General features: G+C 48.3%; 1 protein-coding gene across 1 annotated transcript; it reads left to right on the forward strand.

Moving 5' to 3' along the window:
• Positions 1-16,626: 16,626 nt before the first annotated feature.
• Positions 16,627-20,353, forward strand: LOC120673625 (putative disease resistance protein RGA3). The gene has a single exon (XM_039954569.1). The coding sequence runs from the start codon at positions 17,459-17,461 to the stop codon at positions 20,240-20,242; it is 2,784 nt and encodes a 927-aa protein (XP_039810503.1). The 5' UTR covers positions 16,627-17,458; the 3' UTR covers positions 20,243-20,353.
• Positions 20,354-23,739: the final 3,386 nt, after the last annotated feature.

The raw sequence follows: 23,739 nt of genomic DNA on the forward strand, positions 1-23,739 counted from the left end.
TTGGGAAGGATGGTGAGAGGGTGGGGTATGCCAAAGTCCAATGGGGTTGATGCGAAGGCTGCCACTGAATTTGTGATGGCGGACCTTGTGGCTGGTTTGTGTGGGTAGAATTGACGGGCTTTGGCGGCTGCTCGTTGTTTGTGGCTCGCTCCAACTCTTCTTTTTTCTCCTTGATGAGGGGGCACTCATTAGTCCAGTGGCCTTTGTCTTTGCCGTGAATGCAGCAGTAGGGGACTTTTTATTTCCGGCCGGAGTTTTCTTTCTGACCACGACTGGAATTTCTTCGATCGCTCCTCCCTCCTCTATTGTTCTGAGGCCGGGAGTCGCGGGCTTCGTCGCCAGAGATTGTGTTTACGGCCTTTGACATCTTTGCTTGCTCGGACTGATACTGGTTTTGTCGGTCACAGTTGCGCCCCCTCTTTTCATTCATCTCTTCTATTCTCCGACGCTTTCCTATGTTAGAAATGCAGTACTCTTGCATAATCTCGAAGAGTTTACTTAGAGTCTTCGGTCTACGGCGTTCGAGGTACTCTCCGCATGGGCTGAGACTCAAGCCGGCAATTGCGGCTTCAATGATGGTCTTCTCGTCTACATTTGGAGCCCTTGCGCGAAGCTTGACAAGATTGTGCAGATATTCTTGCAGCGAAGAACCTCCTTGCTTTAGGTTGTGGAAGGCACAGGAATTGACTTCTTCAGGCTTCGGTGCTCTGAAGGCAGCGGTGAGCTCTCTTCGGAGCTGGTCTCAAGTGTGGATGTGTCCAACCGGGAGATTGGAGTACCAATGTTGAGCGAGTCCCTTCAGCGAGAGGACGAATGCTTTTACTTTGCAAGCCTCGCCGCCCCCGGACGCTTCGATGGCCGCTTCGTACTTGAGTAGAAAATCTCTTGGATTGGAATCCCCATCGAACTGTGGGAGGATGGTTGGGTTGAAACGTGGAGGCCACGGGATCTCTTCGAATTCTACGGAGAGGGGGTGGTGGGGTTCTGCTGTGGGTAATGCTGTTGTGGGCGAAGCTTGTTTGGAATCACGTACTCGCCTTCCTCTTCGTCCGAGTACTGGTCTTCGGTGAAGGGGGGTTGATTGCAAAGTCCTTGAGGCTGAGGCACTTGTTGCACTAGTCTTAGGTCTTGACGAGGGGGTTTCATCATCACCAAATGATCTCTAATGGTCTGTCGCATTGCCTTGCAGCGAAGTTCTTGTTCTTTTAATTTGTTGAGTTGTTCCTCTAACTCTTCAGCAGATAGCTGGTGCCCTTTTCCCTTTGCTGTTGCAGCTGCCGTATTGGATGTGCCGGCTTGTGCTTGCTGCGCTTGAAGTTGCCTCTTTGCGAGGCGTGCGTCGATTCTCTTCATGGCTTGGATGTCTTCGACGGAGATGCCGAGGTCATGGAGGTCGACCTCAAGGCCTCCGTCAGCGAGGTCTTCGACCTCGAGGTCTTCGTCGTGGTCGTGGTTGTTGTCGGCGTTGATTGGGACGATGATGTTGTTTGAAGGCTGGGCTTCGGTCAAAGCATTGGCCTCCGAAGCGCTGGGGTTTGGTTTCTTCTTTGCTGCCATGTGGTCGTATCGAGGACGAACCGCGGGTGGGCGCCAAAACTGTTGGTGTAAGACACTCTTCGGGGTGAAGAGGTCACAACAGCTCGGGTAACGAAAGGTGAAGTCCTTAAAGAAATAGCAAAGGTCATAATAGAATCACGAAAATCAAAGCGACATCATTTGCTCTCTATTTCATCACAATTCTACAGTTACATGGGAGATATTTATAGCCCAAAAACTCAACTACTCCCTGGACAAAATTCCTTTACTGCCCCCCCCCAACTGCCAGCATCTCGGAATATACCTTGGGAAAAACGTAATAATACAACACCTGACACCACTTAGTGGAATTACAGCTGTACACTCCGTACAGAGCTCCGACAGTGGAGCCGCCTTGCTTCGTGCCTCTTCGCAACCGAGGGTCTTCGTTGTTCCGGCGAAGGAGCCACCGGAATCGCCTCGCCGTTTGTCTCTTCGGCCCGTGCGCCGTCCCTTCGCCTCGCTTGCTGCCTCTTCGCTTCTCTTCGGGCGGCTTAGAGCAACTCCGGCCTTCGCTCGGCTTACTTCACAAATTGTCCTCCTCGCTCGATGCCGAACGCCTTCGCCGATGGCCTTCGCTCTGCAGCGAAGGTGGCATCCCCAACAAGAGGCTTGCCGAAAGTCCGGCAACCTCGAGGAAGGTGGCGGCAGGGCCATCTTGGCCGGGTTTCGAGCTTCAGCGGCGCGGGCACGCGGCGTAGCTCGACGACAACGGCGCGGACCAACTCTGGTGCTACTACGGCCGGATCTGGTGGCCCCTTGGCCGGATTTGTCGCACCCTTGGCTGGATCTGGAGGGCCGCAGTGAGTGCTCGCCGACCGGCGGCCGAGCGCGGGCGCGATGGTCGCTGCAAGCACGTTTGAAGGGGCGGTGCCGGCTGCCGTGACGGCGGCCGCCGCGGGCATGGGCTGCTGTGGCGAGGAGAGCAGCGCCGTGGCTCCGCATCGCCCATCCCCCGGGGCCCGTGGCGATTGTTTGCTGGCGTGGTCTTCGCCCGCTCTACTGTTCGACAGCTACGGGGCAACGGTAGCAACGGCGGGCAGCGGTGGTGCACGCAGGCATGGCGGCCTCGCTGGAAAGTGCGCACCAGGCGGGTTCTGCTACCGGGGATGGCATGCGTGTGGCCTCCCCGTCGGTGCCATGGAGGTGCGGCTTGCGGTGGCCTGCATGGGAACCTGCTCGACGGTAGTGGAGGGTGGCTGCGTGGAGGCAACGTGATGATGCGAGATGGCCACGGCGCAGGGAGGCACGGCGGCAATGCCGGCCCCGGGATTGCTACTGTGCTTTGCCGAGATGTGGGCACGCAGCTGGGATGGGATTCTCCGGGAGAAAGCTTGCCGGCGGCGATGACGACGGCACCCGAGGGCGTCGTTCCCCTCTTGGGGGCGTTATCTTGGAGCCCGTCCCTGCGGCTAGTTTCTCTAGGTGAAAACCCTATCCATTTGTGGGACGAGCGATGGCGGCACCATTGGCGTCGTAACCTTCCTGGAGGTGTCCTTGGTGGAGACCCATCTCGGCTAGCTGGTGGATATGGTGGCTTGGCGGGGCAGCTCGTTGCAAGTGGCATGCTTGAAGGGGGTTGTTGAATTCAGCGGTGGCGACCGAAATCATGTTGGAGGCCAGGGGTTGTCGTATGGGCGTTTATTTTGGGCTGCTTGCAGCGGACCGCGGCTGCTGGCATTGCCTGGCAATCGTTAGTGTGGCGTGGGACTGCGTCGAAGGAAGGCGCTTGCGGCACCAACATCATAGGACAACTTGGCTTGCAGCGGACTACGGCGGGTCATTCAGCCTTGTTCGCCGACTCCGGTGTGGTACATCGTCGGAAGATGGCGCTAGCGACAACTTGGTTTCCTACCATGGCGGCGGTGGCTAGTACGCGAGCTTCGCAATGAGATGCTGTCGTCCGGAAGGCATGGTTCGACTATCGATGGGGATTGTGGAAGCGGGGCATCATTGTTCTTCATCCTGGTGGCAACATTATAAACGAATCCGCGACTCGGAGTACTGTGGCGGAAGTGGCGTGGCCCCCGCGTGTGGTGTCATCGGCGAGGCGACGAGAGCGAGGAGGAGTCCAACGACGGTTGTGGCAAGGCCCCCGCACGTTGTGTTTTCGTGGCGGCGACTGCGAGACGGCCTGCGTGCGGTCCGGATTCAGTGGTTCCACTCTGCCAGATGATGTATGATGTTGCAACGGCACTACGGCGGCAGGTTTCGCATGGCGGTGGTCTTATCAGTGCGGTGCTGTCCGTTCCTCTCGTTTCCCTATCGACTTGAGGCCATGGCTCGATGGCGACTTCAGATGATGAGAAAGGTTGTTTGCCGCTGCGGCTATGCTTTTTTCTGCCTCTGTTGCCCTATGTATTGTCCGCGTCGATGTCCCAATCCGACCGGACTGTGTTGTCTCGTTTGAGACATGTGGTGTGGCTTGTGTCGACGCCACAATCCGACCAGCCTGAGTTGAGTTTGGCGTGTGTTGAGGCTCCAATCCAACCCACCAGTGTAGTTGCCGTGATATTTTTCTTTTTTTCCTGATTATGGCCTTCCAGGGACATAATCTTGTATTTTTTCTGCTATATCAATAGAAACGCACTCGTCGAGTATTGTTCGTTCAAAAAAATGTTCAATATCACTCGTTGAGTGTTGTTCGTTCAAAAAAAATGTTCAATATTTGGATGTTGGCTCAGTTACGCTTCGAATGTTGTAACTTGGGCAATCGTTCGTTCAAAAAAAAATGTTCAATATTTGGATGTTGGCTCAGTTACGCTTCGAATGTTGTAACTTGGGATGATTGTGCTGCTATATTGCGCCATGGACAAGTTAAATTTAATCGTTGTTGCAACTTTGGAAACCATTGTCATCTGTTTGTTCTGCATCCATAGTGTAGAGAATGCTCTCTACCTCTTTGATTCAAGAAAAAAAACATATGTACTGGTGGATGGTTCTAACGGTAATTAATGGAAGTCTTGCCATCTGTGAAAAGATATCAGTGCGAATGAAAAATTATTACCACTGGTGGATGGTACTAACGGTAATTATTAGCAGGGGTTGTTTGGATCCATCTACTAATAGTCGGATAGTTGTTTATTGGTGAAAAATGTTTATTAGCACCTATTAGCGGCCTCCAATTAGCTAATGGACCAATTATTAGCTGGGTGGGTCTCTGATAATTAGCATGATTATTAGCACTGATGGTTGTAGACAGTCCACAGACTCTTATTGGAATGTATTTTGTTAAGTGAAACATTAACAAATATTACTAATAAATTTGATCAATCATCAGTAACCTACTCCCTCTGTCTCTTTTTAACTGTCGCCGTCGGTGTGTGTGCCACAAATTTGACTCGATTTGTAGAAAAAACATGCAATATTTGTATCTCCAAATAAATTTATTAAAAAACTAGATTAAAAGATTTATCTAATGATATTAATTATGTATCATAAATGTTAATATATTTTTATATAAAATTAATCAAAGTTTTTTCTCGAGAAACGAAAGCGATAGTTATTTGAGGCTTTAACCTGTATACCCTTATATAAAATGCACTCGACCTCTGTACCCTTAAAAAATTGATTCGCACCTGTATGTCCTAATGTCAAGTTTTTTTACCTCCATATCCTTCCGTCCACGTTCTGTTAGAGCGTCCGCAGTGTTCGTTTCCTAGTTGGTTCGATGCATTAAATTCAGCTATAGGACTGGGTACGAGACACTGTGTGCTTGCTTCTATAGAGAAACAAGTCCCATGGAAAGAATCAAGCACTGTACATTAAAAAAGAATATAACACTGACACAGGTGACGTAGCTCCAACGGCTCCAACCGCCGAGCATTCAGATTTCAGATTTTCAACGGTCATGTGAAATGCACAGAGAAGTGAAATGCAGGTCACTTGACCGTTGCCTTCAAAAAAAAATGTTCCTTGCTACTTCCTACAGCATGACGCTTCTACAAAAGGAGCCCCAGCTTGCTTCCTTCCTCCCAACAATCCTCTGCTGCCTCCTTGTTCCCAGCAGCCTCCTCCTCTCCTCCCAGCAATTTTTCTCTACCTCATTGTTCCCAGCAGGCTACACAAAAATAGAGAAGCAAAATCAAAACAACTCAATACTCATATTTCTTAGTTCACATGGAACCCACAGAGGGGAGTTTTGGTAGGTTGCTTGGCACTGATCCTAGAAATCCAAGAGCTAACACAAACTACCAACATATGCTAAATTTCACACCCAACACTTTCAACCAGACTCAGGTCCCCACCCAACCACCATTCAATTACTCCCATCAACATAGTCAACCTACTCATGCCATGCACAACATGAATCTCTATGGTGGTGTAGGCAACCTCCAACAGTATGGCCAGTTTTCACCAAGTTTTCAAGGTTTTCAACCAGTACCCAACTTTGGCTTCCCAGGTGGAATGTTTGCAGGTGCTGTTGGTGGTGCATCTTCACATGGGTCAGATTCCGCAACCCCGCAGTCACAAATAAGAGAGACGGAGCAAGATGAAGAGAAGGCAGATTCAAGCGGCAGCAGCCCGAATGGAGGAAAGAGGGATGCGAGAATTAATTACTCTGAGGAGGATAACCTACGCCTTGTAAGTCTTTGGATTAAGCATTCAGTAGATCCAATTCGTGGCATAGATCAGAGGAGAGAGACCTACTGGAGCAAGATAGCAGAAGCGTTCAATTCAGGCATGCCTGAAGGTGCACAAAGAAGGACAAGGGGACAGCTCAAAAGCCATTGGGTAAGAATTAATGCAGTTGTTACCAAGTTCAATGGGGTCTATGGTCGAATGGCCTATTGTAGTGGGGAATCTGAGGACATGCTGATGGACAAAGCACGTGCTACATTCAAAAGAGAAAACAAGAAAAAGCCATTTACACTTGAATATGTCTGGAAGATTCTGAGGAAGGAACCCAAATGGTATAGAAATCCTAGCATGGATTGTTCAGAGAAGAACAAAAGGACAAAAGTAGATGAATCTGGAGCATACACTTCATCTTCCAACCAAGACACAGACGAGGCGGAGACATTCAAAGAAGTGCGGCCAGAGGGGCAGAAGAAAGCAAAGGCTAGGATGAGAGGGAAGGGAAAGGCCATACCACAGTCTCCCCTAGGGTCACAACCAGATGAAGACATGGTTTTGTTTCATGATGCAATGTTGAAGAGAGCAAGTGCACTAGAGAAAACAGCAGAAGCGTCTAAGGAGCAGGTTAGAATGGACAAGCTAAAAAACTATATGCAATAGTTGGATAAGGATACTTCGAACATGAGTCCAGCAATTCTGAAGCTCCATGAACAACTCTTACAGGGTTTAGCCAAGGAACTATTTCCATCTTCAGACAACTAAGCAGATCATTATGAATTAGTGTGTCATGTATGTGTTGTAGTAAATGTATGTATCACTACTATTATGTAATAGTGTGTGGAATTTGTGTTGTACTAAATGTATGTGGCACTACCTTTATGTATTAGTGTGTGGAATTTGTGCTGTAGTAAATGTATGTGGCACTACCTTTATGTATTATTTTTCATTATTGATAATATCAATATTGATTTGTACCTGTTTTTGCAATGTGCCACCTGCTCTCCTTGTTCTCATTATCTGAAAAAAAAGGAGACATGAAAATCAGAAATAGCTGTTGGAGAATCTAGCTGTTGGAGAATCAAGCTGTTGGAAAAACTAGCCGTTAGAAAAGCCAGCTCCTGGAGAAGCCATCTATAAATACTATGAAGGACAGGTAACACACAACTCATTCATTCTCATATGCTACAATTCCTTCTACTCCATCCACCAAACCAGACCTCTACCAACAAATGGCTGAAGACTCTGAAAACCAGTCCATCACTAGTGAGGACCTCCAAAAACTAATGTTGGAGGAAATCAATGACCCAATGGTGGCTCGTGTTGAAGCAAAAATGCAAGCTCGGATTGAAGCTATACTTCAAGCTCAGTCAGGCACTAGCATCAACTCGCAAAGGTACATTAATAGGGATCATGAAGCTGGCCATGCAAAATTAGTTGCTGAATACTTTGCTGAAAATCCTTTGTACACTGATTACCAATTTCGTAGAAGGTTTCGGATGAGAAAGCACATTTTCTTGCAAATTGTGGAAGCATTAGAAAATTGGTCCCCATATTTTCAGTTAAGGAGAGATGCATTCGGTAAGGTGGGTCTTTCACCGCTGCAGAAATGCACGGCTGCCCTCCGAATGTTAGCATATGGATCACCGGCCGACCTTATGGATGAATCATTTGGAATTGCTGAAACCACAGCTTTAGAGTGTCTAATCAAGTTTGTTCAAGGTATTAGACACGTATATGGGGAGAAATATATTAGAAAACCTAATGATGAGGATATCCAACAATTACTGCAAGTTGGAGAGGCACGAGGGTTTCCAAGGATGTTGGGAAGTCTAGATTGCATGCATTGGCGATGGGGAAATTGCCCAGTTGCATGGAAGGGACAATTTACCCGTGGTGACTACAAGGTACCCACTATCATGCTCGAAGCTGTTGCCTCATATGACCGTTGGATTTGGCATGCCTTTTTTGGCACACCTGGTTCAAACAATGATCTAAATGTGTTGAACCAATCTCCATTGTTCACACAAGTGCTACAAGGGAGAGCCCCAAAAGTTAAATTTACAATTAATGGTTCAGAGTACAATATGGGTTACTACCTAGCTGATGGAATTTATCCTGAGTGGGCAACATTTGTAAAAACAATTACTTTACCTCTTACTGAAAAGGATAAACTATTCGCTCAGCATCAAGAGGCAGCAAGAAAAGATGTGGAGTGTGCTTTTGGGATTCTACAGAAACGATGGGCCATTATACGTCATCCAGCACGTCTATGGGATAGGCAAGAGCTAGAAGATATTATGATGGCATGTATTATTTTGCATAACATGATAGTTGAGGATGAGATGGACTCCTATCAGTTGCATATTGACACCACATACGAAGAGGGTCGAGCTACCAGACCAATTGAAGGACTGGACCATGGACCAATTAATGGATTTACCATAATTCTAGAGATCAATGATATGATTCATGACAGAGAGACTCATAAACGTCTTCAGGCAGATCTAGTGGAACATATATGGCAAAAGTTTAGTGGCCGACAACCTTAGAACATGTATTCTGTAGATGTCCTTTTCATGTATCTTTTGTTATTTTTATTTTTTTGTATTGTTGTTGTAAACCCAAATCAATGAAAAATTCTATTTGCAACTTCGGTTAGATGCAGAAACAATAATGCAATGCCCTAAACTATCACACCATTCCAAATCTATTAGACGAGCAGAGACAAACCATGCCTGATGCTCTCGGTGCTGAGGAAAGATACGCCTGGTGCTCGTACAGGACGGCCGGCTTCTGCTCGTACAGGACGGCCGGCCACTGGTTCAGTGGTGACGATGGCTGCCTCGTACAGGATGGCCGCCTCGTATAGGATGACCTGGCCTGCCGCCTCGTACCTGGCCTGCAAGGGTCGGCAGGCTTCTGCTCCAATGTTGACGACGGCGGCGACGTGCCCTTGGACGCTCCGCCGTTGGGGCTCTCCTGCGCCGACTTGGGCAGCCCGCAGCGGATGGGGAAGCGCAGGGGCCGCAGCGGATGGGGAAGCGCAGGGGTGCGGCGGATTGGGAAGTGCAGCGGTGGATTTGGCGAGGCAGCGGCCGGATTTGGCGAGGTAGCAGCCGGATCAACGAACTCGGACGGGAGCCACAGGGGAAGAAGAATGGGGAAAGAAGACCGATGAAGATATTATGGGAAGGAATGCTCCGTCTCTTCCCTTGTCTGGCTGTGGGTCCTCTTATCAAACCGCATCCATTTCTATACACTGTGAGATCGGTACTACGACCCGTCATTTCATCTGTGGACCCCATTATCGAACCATACTCGGTGCGACGCACTGCGGACGCTCTTAGAAGATAACAGTTTAGGAGCTATGACAAGTAGGACCAACCTAGGAAACTTTCTATATTGCCCCTCATCCCAGGCTTTTACCGCCACACGAGTCTCCTGCCCGAGCCCTCTCAGGCGCCGCCGCCACCGCAGCCTCCTCCAGCTCTTCCTCGCGGCCGGGGTGCGGCGAGGCCGGCGACCGCGGGCGGGGCCCAAGCCCTCCTCAGGCGCCACCGCCGCCGCCGCCTCCTCCGGCTCTCCCTCGTGGCTGGGGGCGCGGGTGGGGTAGAGCCTCCGCGCGGGCATGGCGAGGCCGGCCGACCGGCCGGCGGCCGCGGGCGGGGCCCCAGCCCTCCTCAGGCGCCGCCGCCACCTCCTCCTCCTCCTCCGGCTCTCCCTCGCGGCCGGGGGCACGGGCGGGGCCGGCCGGTAGCCGCGGGCCTCTACCTCCGCCGGAGCCCCGCTGTCGTGGACCACCGCCATGGCTCCGTGCGGCCTCTACATTGGGGTACGCCGCGCCGGCCGTGGCCGTCGACGCTGTCATCTCCAAGGAGCACAAGGCCACCGCCGCTCCATACCGTCGCCCGGCCTCCGCGCGCGCTTCACCGCCGCCGGCCAACTCTCGGGCCCTCGCCCATGTCTCCGCCCGCCGCGGCCCGCCTCGCGAGGGAGGAGGAAGGCCTCGCCGTGCGCCGCCTCGGCCAGGCCTCCGCCTCGTCGCGCATCACCGTGGCCCGCCTCGCCACGCGCGGATGAGCTCGTCTCGCCACGTGTCAGGCATGGGTAGTGTTGTCTTCATTACTTTGGGTATTTAGCATTGTGTTCCTGGTTATCAGGCCATGGGCCGTTGCTAGTGTGCGTGAGTGTGTCTCCGGCCCAAGAGCCGTGCTATATGTACTGAGACAGCCAATATGGCTTGCCATCGAAGAAAAGGAAATGAACTATCCTATCTAAATCTTTCTTCTTCCTCCCGTGCTCTCCTCTTCTCTCTTGTGTTTCTTCCTCTGAACTTTCCCTCCAATCTCTCTCCCTAGCTCAAATTCAGCTATCGTAGTGCTCTGATCGCTCTCAACAGAGATCGGGACACTACATTTGGTATCAGATTCAGACTATCCTTGGCGCGCCTCCACCCCGTTCCACCATCACCGTCGTATCCTCGGTCTGGTCTGCCTCATCGGCGACTCGACCTGCTCCGCCACGAATCCTTCCGATTCTGGCGTCCACGCCCCGCCCACCGACTCCCAGTCGGCGGCGGCCACCGCAAATCGACGGTTAGCCGCTCCGGCGCCATCGACCACCAAGTTTTATTGCGCCGCTTAGGGTTTTAGTTTGGGGATTTATTCCTGTCGTTCGCTCGGCTGGGCACACGAGTTCGCCACGGCGCCAAATCGTCAAGCCGCACACACCAGACAGCTCTGCGCGGCAATGGATGAGATGGAGGAACGTATCCACAAGCTGTTCGAGGAAAAGCTCACGACAGTCATTACAAAGCTGGAGGACTTGTCCATGGTGAAGGAGCAGCTCGCAGACGTGAACACCAAGCTTTCTGATCAGGTGAGCCGCCTTGAACAAGTTCAGACTAAGGTGGATTTGGCGATGACCTCCCTGGGCACGGTCCAGCAGGAGCAACAGCAAGTCGCTCATGCGCTGAAAACCTCCACGCTGCCAAAACTAACTATTCCAAGGCGAGATACCTCAGGATTAATGGGCTCTCATCCGCGATTTCCTCCTCCACCGCCGCCTCAATATCATCCTTCTACAGTGGTATTTCCCCCATCCCCTGTTCTCCCTTATTCAAATGTCCCTGCGTCCGATGCCAGGGGCGCTGCTGGTGATGATCGCCAACTTGTTCCTCTAGGCACTGGTAGTTCTCGTTCTCTTGGGGTTCCGGATGATTCTGCCTCTCGGCGCCCTTGGTTACCCAAGATGGAATTCCCTCGTTTTGATGGTACTGATGCTAGGATTTGGATAGATAAATGCACCGCTTATTTTTGCTATGTTCCAGATTCCTGATGGATTTCGAGTTACTGCTGCAACCATGTATTTGGATGGTCGTGCAGCACATTGGTTTCAGGCTTATAAAGATTCATATGGAGTGTTGAGTTGGGATGAGTTCCAGTCTGTTGTACTTGCTGAGTTTGATGTCACCTCCCATAGAGAGAAGATTATGGAGCTATTAACTCTTAAGCAGATTGACATTGTGGAAGACTATAAGAAGTCCTTTGAGCAGTTGGTCTATCATATTCGTCTATATGATAAGACAATTAGTGAGCCATTCTTAATCACTCAGTTTGTGCTTGGCCTTAAGGAAGAATTACGAGAAGCTGTTGAGATTCAGTTACCCGACACTGTGACTAAGGCTGCCACATTGGCTGCCATCCAAGAGGGACTGCTACTCCGACAGAAGAAGCCATTCCATGAGCTTTCATCTCCCAAAAGCTATACTGTTGGTAAATCCGACTCTACAGCACCACCTTAGGCTGGTGAGCTCTGGAAGGCTAGACAACTCAAAGAATACAGGAAGCTCAATGGGTTGTGTTTTAAATGTGGTAAAAAGTTTACTCCTGGCCACAAGTGCAAACAGCCTACCAGTCCCACACTGAATTATATTGTAGTGGAAGATGGGGGGGATGGTGGCATTATGCTGTCAGACGAAGTGCTAGAACTGTTGGAATCTCCACAATCTCTGTATGCTCCAGAGGATGTTTTTGTGTCCCTGAATGCTATTTCTGGTGCCAACAAGCCTAAGCTTATTCAATTCCGAGCTTTAGCTTGTAACCAGGTGGTTCTGCAGTTGCTTGATACTGGCAGTTCACACACTTTCATTAATGCTGGTCTCCTTGCCAAAGTGCCATGCAATGTGGTGGACATTACTCCTATGGAGGTCAGAGTAGCTAATGGGCAGACTCTTCTTTGTTCTCAAGCTGTGAAGGATTTTTCATGGTGGGTACAGGGTCACACATTTACAATGGATGCTTTGGTTCTTCCGTTAGGAGCATATGATATGGTACTTAGGATGGACTAGTTGGCACAGTTTCGACCTATGAATTGTGATTGGAAAGAGAAATGGGTTGAGTTTACATATTAGAACAATGTTATCAGGCTGCAAGGCGTACTACCCCAACCTCAATTACAGCTAACTGAAATGTCTTCTGAGCAATTGTACAAGTCTGGTAAGGGCAATGATATCTGGGCACTTGAAGTTGTCACTCTACATGATACACTTGCCCCCTCAGAACAGCATATTCCTCCCATCATTCAGAAAGTGCTCACTGAATATTCCCAAGTTTTTGAAGATCCCAAGACCTTACCACCATCCAGGATTTATGACCACTCCATTCCTTTGGTCCCTAATGCTGCCCCAGTTAACTCAAGGCCTTATAGGTATTCTCCATTGCAAAAAGATGAAATTGAACGACAAGTGGGCGATATGTTGGCAGCTAGCCTTATTACACCCAGTATGAGCCCATTTGCATCTCCTGTTCTTCTAGTCAAGAAAAAGGATGGCTCTTGGAGATTCTGTGTTGACTACAGAAAGCTAAATGATATAACTGTTAAGAACAAGTTTCCCATGCCTACCATCGATGAATTACTAGATGAGCTCGCTGGCGCTAAATACTTTGCCAAATTGGATATGAAATCGGGATTTCATCAAATCAGAATGTTGCCTAGTGATGAATTCAAAACTGCATTCAAGACTCATCACGGCCATTTTCAGTTTAAGGTAATGCCTTTTGGACTTACTAACGCCCTAGCAACATTTCAATGTCTCATGAATGCAATCTTTGCACCTTACTTGAGAAAGTTTGTACTGGTGTTCATGGACGACATCCTAGTTTACAGTCCATCACTAGAGGCCCATGCTGAACACCTCAAGATGGTGTTTCACGTGCTGCAGCATCATCAGTTAGTAGCTAAATTCAGCAAGTGCACTTTTGCCCAGACCAGCCTTGAGTACCTTGGCCACATCATATCTGATAAGGGTGTCTCTACGGATCCTTCTAAAACTCTTGCAATGTTGCAGTGGTCAGTGCCTACCAATGTCACTGAGCTTCGAGGGTTCCTTGGTCTAACGGGCTACTATAGAAAATTTGTGCGTAATTATGGCATTATTGCTAAGCCACTGACAAGCCTTCTCATGTTGAAAACATTTCAGTGGTCTGCCACAGCTCAACAAGCCTTTGAGCAATTGAAACAAGCGATGTCCACTACTCCTGTGCTCTCACTACCCAATTTTCAAGAACCTTTTGAACTAGAAACATATGCTTGTGATACAGGAGTTGGGGCTGTTCTATCTCAAAAAGGTCACCCTGTGGCATTCTACAGTAAGGCACTTGGGGTCAACAATCAGAAGCTTTCTATCTATGAAAAAGAATTCATTGCAATACTAATGGCAGTTGACAAATGGAGAAGTTATCTTCAGCGGGGCGAATTCACCATCAGGACCGATCATAAGAGTCTTTGCCATCTTCAAGACCAGACTCTATCAACTGATTGGCAGAAAAAGGCAATGGCAAAGTTGGCTAGATTACAGTTTAAACTCCATTACAAGAAGGGCTCTGAAAATAAGGTGGCTGATGCTTTGTTTAGAGTGGGACATGCATTCGAATGCTCAGCTATATCTTGTGGGACACCTATATGGCTCCAAGAAGTGGTCAATTCTTATGTTACTGACATCAATGCTCGGCAATTGCTTACTGAGTTAGCTGTGGTTAGTCCCAACTCTCATGGGTTCTCCCTGAAACATGGTCTGATTTACAAGAAAAATCAGGTGTGGGTGGGTGACAATACAGCTTTAAAAACTAAGATCATTTCGGCTTTTCATGACTCTGCTATTGGAGGACACTCTGGTGTGCAAGCTACATACCACAGAGTCAAGAAGTTGTTTTATTGGCATGGACTCAAAGGTGATGTGGACTCATTTGTTAAGCAATGCCAAATTTGCCAGCAGGCCAAGCATGAACATTGTAAATATCCTGGGTTATTGCAGCCTCTGCCCATTCCTGACAGTTCTTGGAAAGATTTATGCATGGATTTCATAGAGGGCTTGCCCAAGTCTTATACATATTCTGTGATTCTGGTGGTGGTGGATAGATTCACCAAATATGCACACTTCTACCCTTTGAAACATCCCTTCACTGCCAAATATGTGGCCCAAGTCTTCTTTGACAATGTGGTGAAGTTACATGGGGTTCCCACTTCAATTGTGTCCGACCGTGACAAGATCTTTACAGCCCATTTTTGGTAGGAACTTTTCACTCTGTTGGGTACCAAATTGCTCATGAGCTCTGCCTACCACCCTCAAACAGATGGGCAGACTGAGAGGATAAACCATTGCCTGGAAATGTTCCTTCGATGTGCTGTGCATGATTCACCTACCAAATGGCATAAATGGCTGCCTTCTGCTGAGCTGTGGTACAATTCCAGCTATCACACAGCCCTCAAATGTTCTCCATTCAAAGCTTTGTATGGGGTTGATCCCAATCCAGGAGCTGTGCCAATGATTACTTCTTCTGGTGATTCTGAGTCTTCTGAAGCTACTGCTGTACTTCAGGACAGGCAACTTCTCCTGGATACACTCAAAGAGAATCTGCTCCAGGCCCAACAAAAGATGAAATCTTATGCTGATAAGAACAGATCCCCTCGACAGTTTCAGCTGGGTGAATCAGTCTTCTTGAAACTTCAACCCTATGCTCAATCCTCAGTTGCTAACAGATCATTTCCCAAGCTGGCCTTCAAATATTTTGGTCCTTACAAAATCTTGGAAATAATTGGCACTACTGCTTACAAATTGGAGCTCCCTGTTCATGCTCAGATACACCCTGTTTTCCTTGTCTCTCAGCTGAAACATTCTGTGCCTGACAATACCCCTGTGTTTTCTGACATTCCTGCAATTCCTCCTCTAGATACAGTAGATGTGGTGCCTGAGCGAATCTTGGACCGCCGCCTTGTGAAGAAAGGAGATACTGCAATCACTCAGGTTCAAGTACAGTGGAGTGGCCTGCCTCCTGAGATGTTTACATGGGAAGATTACTACGGTTTGAAGACTCGGTTTCCATCTGCACCAGCCTGGGGACCGGCTGGCTCTGAAGGGAGGGGAAATGTCAGGCATGGGTAGTGTTGTCTTCATTACTTTGGGTATTTAGCGTTGTGTTCCTAGTTATCGGGCCGTGGGCCATTGCTAGTGTGCGTGAGTGTGTCTCCGGCCCAAGAGCCGTGCTATATGTACTGAGACAGCCAGTATAGCTTGCCATCGAAGAAAAGGAAATGAACTATCCTATCTGAATCTTTCTTCTTCCTCCCGTGCTCTCCTCTTCTCTCTTGCGTTTCTTCCTCTGAACTTTCCCTCCAATCCCTCTCCCTAGCTCAAATTCAGCTATCGTAGTGCTTTGATCGCTCTCAACAAAGATCGGGACACTACACCGCGCTGCACCTCCGCGCCTCCGCCCGCAAGAGGGCCTCTGCCGGCCGTGCCCGCAAGAGGACCTTCGCCGCTCCTTGCTGGGTGATGATGGTCGCCGACGCCACACGGCGCGCGCCGCCGCTGTCGTCCCGCGCTCGCGCCGCGACGGCCGGAGGCGAGCTAAGGGTCGTGGCGTCTGCGGTCGGGCCGGCGCAAAGGAGGCCGGCCTGGAGCAGGGCGCGGGAAGGTGGGCACGTCCGTAGGGGTCCCGGCCGGGTGCCTACGACGGGAGCAGGCCGCGCACCATCCCAACCCTGTCCGCCGCGTCGAATCGAGCAGGGAAGGGTGGCGTGGCCCCACGGCTTGCCGGTGGAGGTAGCAGGAGGAGGCGGCGGCGAGCGCGGCGGCCGGCAAGCGTGGAGGTCGTGCGCGAGCGGGGAGGAGGAAAAGACAGGGGCGGCGGGGGTGGTACAGCAAGCTGGGCGAGAGGGAGCGGCGGCGCGTCGCAGGACACCGGGGCAACATCTTCTCCGAAAGGCAAAATTGTTTTGTCCTAACTCCGTTAGCCACCGTTAGTACTTATTCCGTTTAAAAAAATATACAAGTAAATAAAATTTGATGGCAGGATATACAGGTGTGAATCAATTTTTTAGAAGTATATAGGACAAGTGCTTTTTACATAAAGATATATAAAGATATACAGATTAAAGCCTCTAGTTATTTAGAGACAGAGAGTACACTTGAACAGCTCTGCAAGTGGCAAGTGGCCCACTGGCGACTATTACCGATGCCCTCCACACACTTGAGCGTCGGCCTCATCTCTTCTCCATCCACTCCAGTAAGATCCATCACCCGGCCGGCCGGCGGCGAGGCGATGGCTAAGCTAACCGGCGGCCACCACCACGGGCTATAGTCCACGTGAGGTTTCTGGAGCAGCTCCCCTCGCGGCTCACCGTCTCCTCGAGCTGCCGGAGGGCCGGCGACGTCCTTACATCGGTTCCCTCCAGATTCGGTCAACGCCGACGTGAAGCTGCTGCTGCTGCTGCCGCCGCTGCCCTCGACTGAGTTCTGAGGGGAGGTGGACCACCATAATTCAGAAGAGGCTCCACCAACGCTAGGAGCGGGGAGGAACCGGCAGCCGTGCGACCATGGATGCCGTGCAAGGCGTCCTTTCACTCGTGGGGGGCGTGGTCCGAGCGCCGGCGGATCTGGAGAAAGTGCTGCAGCAACTCGAGACGATGCAGTTGCCCTCCGCTCGCTTGCTCATCAACCAAAGCGAGTGGAGCATGTTCAAGAATACGGAGCTAGACAAACTTATCTGGCAGCTCAAGTACGCCACCTACGATGCTGAGGACCTTCTCCGCGGTTTCAAAGACCAGGCGCAGCGGCGAAAGATTGAGGACGCAGGCCGGAGCAGGGCAGGTCAACTCTGTTCTTCCACTATGAGTAATGTAGCACATATTTTCCACGGTAGCAGTGGAAGGGTAAAGGGAGGCTCAAGATAAGCTAGAAAAGGCTCGGGCTGAGGTTGAGAACGAGCTCACTAAGAGGGGTCTCCATGTTGTGCCAGTGAAGCTCATGCCTATAACAACTGAAATCATCACCGCTCCTCAAGTGTTTGGCCGTGAAACAGAACGGGATCAAGTGATGGAGGTGCTGGGTGTGACTGCGACCATTGACCGCATCGAAGAATTTGATCAGGTGATCACACAAATGGGCATGCCACTCACTATGGGCAGTACATCTGCAGGTTCATCTAAAGGAAAGAGCACCCCAAGGCATCAAAAGAAAAGAAAGAGCACAGCGGCATCTACATGCAAAGCAGCCAAGCGACTCGGTAACAGTAGCAGCAGCCCCAAATTTGTTGAGACTACCAACTTAGCTGGCAATGTTTCTGTCTTGCCGATTTTTGGCATTGGCGGGATTGGGAAGACCACACTAGCTCAGCTCATCTACAATGACGAAAGGGTGAGAGCCCACTTTACTGTGAGGATATGGGTCTGTGTTTCTGACCTCTTTGACGATGAACGAATGACAAAGGAGATCGTCAAGACCATCTCTGAGCCAAACATTGACTTGTCGTGTGATATAGGTGATCTTCAAGTACAACTGAAGGAGCAGTTGAAGAGCCAAAAGTTCCTTTTGGTACTCGATGATATTTGGCTGATTTCCCAACAGCAATGGGAGTATTTTTATGCACCGTTGAGGCGTGGCCTTGAAGGTAGCATGATCTTAGTGACTACAAGACACCAAAACATCGCCCATCTTGTGGCCACCAGCAGTTATGAGCCTGTCCAACTCAAAGGATTGCCTGATGATATATTTTGGGAATTCTTCAAGGAATGTGCATTTGGTAGAAAGCTACCAGAGTCATATCCTCGCTTGCAAGAGATTGGTCGGAAAATTTGCTTTAAGTTGCGCGGTACTCCTTTGGCTGCCAAAACTCTCGGACGCTTGTTGAATAGTAAGCTGTTTGAGGACCATTGGAGCTATATCGAGGGCAGTGAATTATGGGAGCAACCCCAAAAGGATGGCGATATATTACCAGCCCTTAGACTGAGCTACTTGTATCTCCCAATTGAACTTAGGAGATGCTTTGCATTTTGCTCCATGTTTCCAAAAGATTATAGCTTTGAACGACATGAGATCGTTGATATTTGGGTGGCACAAGGCTTTATTGCGACAGAGGGGAGGATGCGTCTTGAAGACGTGGGGGGCAGGTACTTGGATGAATTGAAAGGAAGGTGTCTTTTCCAAACTGATCCGAAGTTCCTTGATCAGGATAGGTATGTAATGCATGACTTGATCCATGATACTGCACAACAAGCTTCTATGCATGAATGCTTATTGATGACAGATTTGCGCAATGAAGTGATACATGAGTGGTGCCATATGTCAGTCGAGGTGAATGTTAGCAAATCCTTGAGCACACTTGGAAACATTCTACATTTGAATAAATTGCGTTCACTTAGGTTTGATACCAAATTGAAGGTTGAGATGACTTGGTTCAGTCTGCTCTCTAACATCCTGTTTTTGAGCCTAAGAGATTGCACACTAGACGGGCTACCTGAAAGCATATGTGAGTTGAGTAGCCTCCGTTATCTTGATATATCCCATAGCCATATAAAAGAATTGCCAGCGAAATTCTGGTGCCTTTACAGCCTACAAGTTGTTGATGCAAGGCATTCACGTCTGACAACAATTCATCAGGATGTAACCAAGCTAACCAACTTGCGTCAACTAGCACTACCCGTGAAAGCTTCCGTGTCCCTAGCAAAGATACCTGGGCTGGGAAATCTGTCTTCCCTTCGGAACTTGAGCTATTTTACAGTTGTAAGAAAGAATGGGGTATTTCAAGAGCTGAATGGCATGAATCAGCTCAGAGGAACGCTATGTATCAGATGTAACCATACTGTGAGGAGCAACGAGGAGGCTGCTGAGGCTAGACTCGTTGACAAGAAATACCTCAAGGAATTGAATCTATACTGGCGAATTAATCCAGGTATTTCGATTTCGAGACCCGGTGAGAATGAAGTGATTGAGGGCTTGTGTCCTTATGAGAGAATTGAACACCTTAAGGTCCATCACTTTTGGGGGAATAGGTTACCAAGTTGGCTTAATCCGAAAAATCTGCAAAATTTAAGAAGCCTGCAGCTTTCAGATTGTTTGTACTTTGAGACTTTGTCAAATCCCTACTTTGCTAGTGGTACACAAGGTGATTCAACGGGTCAGCATGCAAGCAGCAATACCCATTGCAGCAACGGCATTGCATTCATTGCCTTTTCACGTCTCACTTGTGTAAGTCTTGTCAGATGCACAGGACTGAAGAATCTCGATCAGTTCTTATCCCCGAAGAACCTTCCATCCCTTGAGTCGATATCGCTTGATAGATGTTACGATCTGGAATCAATACCTGCCGAAAAGTTTGTGGGATTTGTTCACCTCCGGGACCTGAAAATTAAATTTTGTCCAAGGTTGGTGTGCTCACGGCCATCAGAGGAAATAATGGTTTTACCCCCTTCACTCCGACGGCTCTGTATTTGGGGATGTGGTGAGCTCGACAGATCATTTCCATCCTGCCTACAGAATCTCACCTCTCTCATTGTACTGTGCTTGATTGAATGTGACAACGTCGAGTCGATCTCGTTGGACTCGATCACCTGCATAAACACGCTCAGATTCCTGGCTCTCAAATGGTGCAAGGAGTTATCATCAATTGGTGGATCAGGCGTTCCTTCATCCGTAGTCTATAACCACGTATTCTGGTGTCCTAAGCTAAGCTATGACACTGGTGGCTCCACGAGGGCGCGAAACGAAGAGAAGGAAATCAGACAATGGGCCGGGATAGCTGATATTATATGAACTATATGGCTGAGTAAAGTATATTGTAATTTTTAAAGGCTAGACCTTGATTTTATTTCTTTACTATCCATCAAAGTCCATGCACTTGCGCAGTCCGGTCTCATTTGTTAATACCTGCTGTTTGTCATTATTTCAACTTTGCTAACGAACTTTTCAACTGGAACCCGATATGCAGATCTGCCGAGCCCCGAGGACAAGGCGGAGCCACCAGCCAGCTAGTGCAGACACCTCTCAACGTACTCGCTGCGTTTTGGAATGTAAAGTATTAGAGAGTTTAAAATTTGTATCTAAATATAAGACATTCTAAAGTTCTTTGAAAAAAACATATTAATCTCCTTAATTTTCATACTATTTTTGTAAAAAAAATTAATTGTGGTTGGCTAGGCGTGTAAAAAAATATGCTAATCTTCTTGATTTTGATATAAGTATTGAAAATTAAGCTGTTGACACCGGATTTTGGTAAATCCAATGTAAGTTGAATTACGAAGCAATCGGCTGTTTGTGTTGACTTGAGAGATGACAGCAGTTGCCGATGGAGCTAGAAGCCTGCTAGTTGGGAATTCTCACGTGGCAAGAGGAGCACAAGCTAACAAGATATAAAGTTACTATAAAGGAAACAACACGATCTTCGTTAGCAAACGTGATTTGCGTCTTGACTGGATTATTTTATTTGGATGATTGAAGCACGTCAAATGGAATTTGGGGTCTGCACGTGCATATGTCCATTTATTTGTGTTGCAGATGGCGCACGAATTATTTGGCTCAAGCCGGATAATCATGTAGTTAACATGCAAGTCAAAGCTCAGGAAGCTTCACATACAAGAGATACAAAGAAGGATCAGCATGCGCGGGGCAAAAGAGCTTAGGCTGACCACAGCGGAGGGAGCAAGAGCAAATTTGCTCCCTCCTCGTTTCCCACGCCCTCTCTGTCTACAGTGCCAAACAGTGCATCTAGAGTGTATTTGCTCCTTTCGCTGTGGACGGTCTTAGAATAAAATAAAGAAGGGTTGCCGCATGGAAAGTGATCCAGATTAATGGAGTCCATAGTTGATTCCGCATGCATGCCAGCCTTTCCACGTGCGAGTCGGAGGAAGCTTAATCAAGGAGGGTTCTGTAGAAAGGAAATCAGAGTAGAGTCATGTATCTTAATATTAGTTTGTTTAGATATTTTTTCTTTAGCAAGTTTGGTGTGCCGTGACCGGCTAGGTTGTCTAGGCTATAAATATGTACCCTCATTCATTGTGAAAGGTTTATCACACGATCAACAAATAAACTCTATTTTTTACTTGCAATTTACTTTTCGGCGAGTTCTTTCGAGTTGATCAAGGACGCATCACATTCGAGCGACTTGATCTGCTGGTAAATTTTCGTTTACCGAATAAATCTGAGCTTTACCTTCCGAGCGCATCACTGTGGCTTCGTTCAGATCTATTCAAAAGTTATCGAGTTTATCTAGGCTTTGACTTCCGGCTGTATCGTTGTCGTCTCGTCTAGATTTATTCACCAATTATCGATATCGGCTAGATTTGTAGGTTTTCCTACGCTTTTTGGCCATTATCACACCTAAAAACATATTAGATCGGCTTTAAGTTTTGTAGTAACACTTTTATTATCTCAAGAGCCGATTTAGATCTGTTTTTAGTTTACATCATCTGAGTTACACATTCGTAGCTTAGATTTTATTACAGACGCATAATCGGCTACTCAAAGCCGGTTTTGTGGTCTAGTGCATCGGCTGATCCTGCCGACGCACTCGTTTATTACACGCTTGCATTTAAATATTCTTTTGTCGTGTATTGTATCGGCAAAGCTTGCCGGTACGCCTATCTGAGGGATAATCGGAACTCCAGCCGATACACCCTCAAATTTAATGTTTACTCTGTCTCCTTGTCAATCAACAGGTCAGATTGACTGGCACGCTTGGTCTACTTTCCGTGCTTGGTGAACACTTGCCCTCGGATTCCAGTGTGTTGATTTTTGTGTCAACACATCTTTTGTCACGGTCGGTGGGACCCGACATTATCATCATGAATTTTCCAACGGAGATGTTCGAGCAAGCTATGAAACAAGCGATGATGAATTGGACTAATAGCCTGGCGAGCACGGCAAACAATACAGTCAAAGGTGTGGATGCTGGTAAAATTATTCATCAGTTTAATCATCGTGCATCACAGCCGATGGTTTTTTAGCATCAAACATCGGCTCAGACAGGCGGTTATCAATATTATGCATCGGCTCTGCAGCCGATGGCTTTTCAACAATCGTGGTTAACAGTCCAACGGCCACAACCTGTGGTTCAGCAACCGCAGCCGATGGCTTGTCAGCAAGTCTACATGGGATCTTGCTATCAACAGCCGGAATACTCGGCTAATGCAGCAGCTTGGACCGAATCACAGGCGAGGGTCCAGTATTATGAACAAACATCGGTTCCTCAGCCGATGAGTTTTCAATCGCAGTATTCTCCAATTACTATTCACATCAATTGGATAGCAATCAGCTACAAGTATCGGCTTTACAGCCAATGGCATATCAGCCACAAGCTATGGACCAACAGTGGGTGGCTCAAAAATCTCGGCCAATAGCTCAGCAGTCTTGGCTCAAGGGCAGCAGTTTTCTCAGCTATCGGCCCAGCTACAGCAACCAAGGAATTGGGAGTCACAAGGATTGGTTCAACAACAAGTAGCTTATCAACCACTAACCAATCAGTCTGTTGTATTAGAACCGCAAGGATTTGCACAACTGGTCATATCGGCTCAAGTTGAAGACGTTCAGTCGCAGTTTACACCTCAAGAATTACAGCTGGCAATCCCTCCTCAACAGTTAATCGCTCAACTTCAGCAGCCAATGAATATACCACAGCCAATTAATCATCAGTGTGTTGTAGCACAACCACAATTGCCAACGGATCAGCAGGTCCAATTGGCTATTGGGCGAGAAGACGTTGAATTGGAAGAAATTCCAGCCGATGATAATGACAAGGTTAAGATCAACTCGATCTTATGCCCATGCATCGGAAAGGAATCTGAGAAGTACGGATTTGAGATTAGTAGAGCCGACAAGTCACAATCAGCTATCAAGATGGAGATTAGCGTGCAACCTGTTCCAGGAAACGTAGTTGAAGTCAACGGCCAGAAAGAGACACTTCTAGCGTTGACATATGAAGAGGCTAAGGAATTAGTGGCCGTTGATCGGAAGATTGCTAAGGTAGGGCAGAAGATAATTTCTCAGATTATTTACTCGCTGCCCGGACGTATTGCCTAGAAGTATCGGCCATTTGGAATTTGTTTTCCATGGGATCCAGGCGGACAAGAGATACATGCATGATGCTAAAGGAAACCATCTGGCCTAAATTAGTTGTTCTTACACACAAGAATGGCCGATGGGGGAAAAGAGATGATAAGATATTCTTTCGTCTACATATTATCCGGATTAATTTGGCATGCCAAGTTAATTACGGAGGACCACAAATGATGTGAGAAAAGATCCGTGCATGCAAA

This window comes from Panicum virgatum, chromosome 5N, assembly GCF_016808335.1.
Source record: "Panicum virgatum strain AP13 chromosome 5N, P.virgatum_v5, whole genome shotgun sequence".
Lineage (NCBI taxonomy): Eukaryota > Viridiplantae > Streptophyta > Magnoliopsida > Poales > Poaceae > Panicum > Panicum virgatum.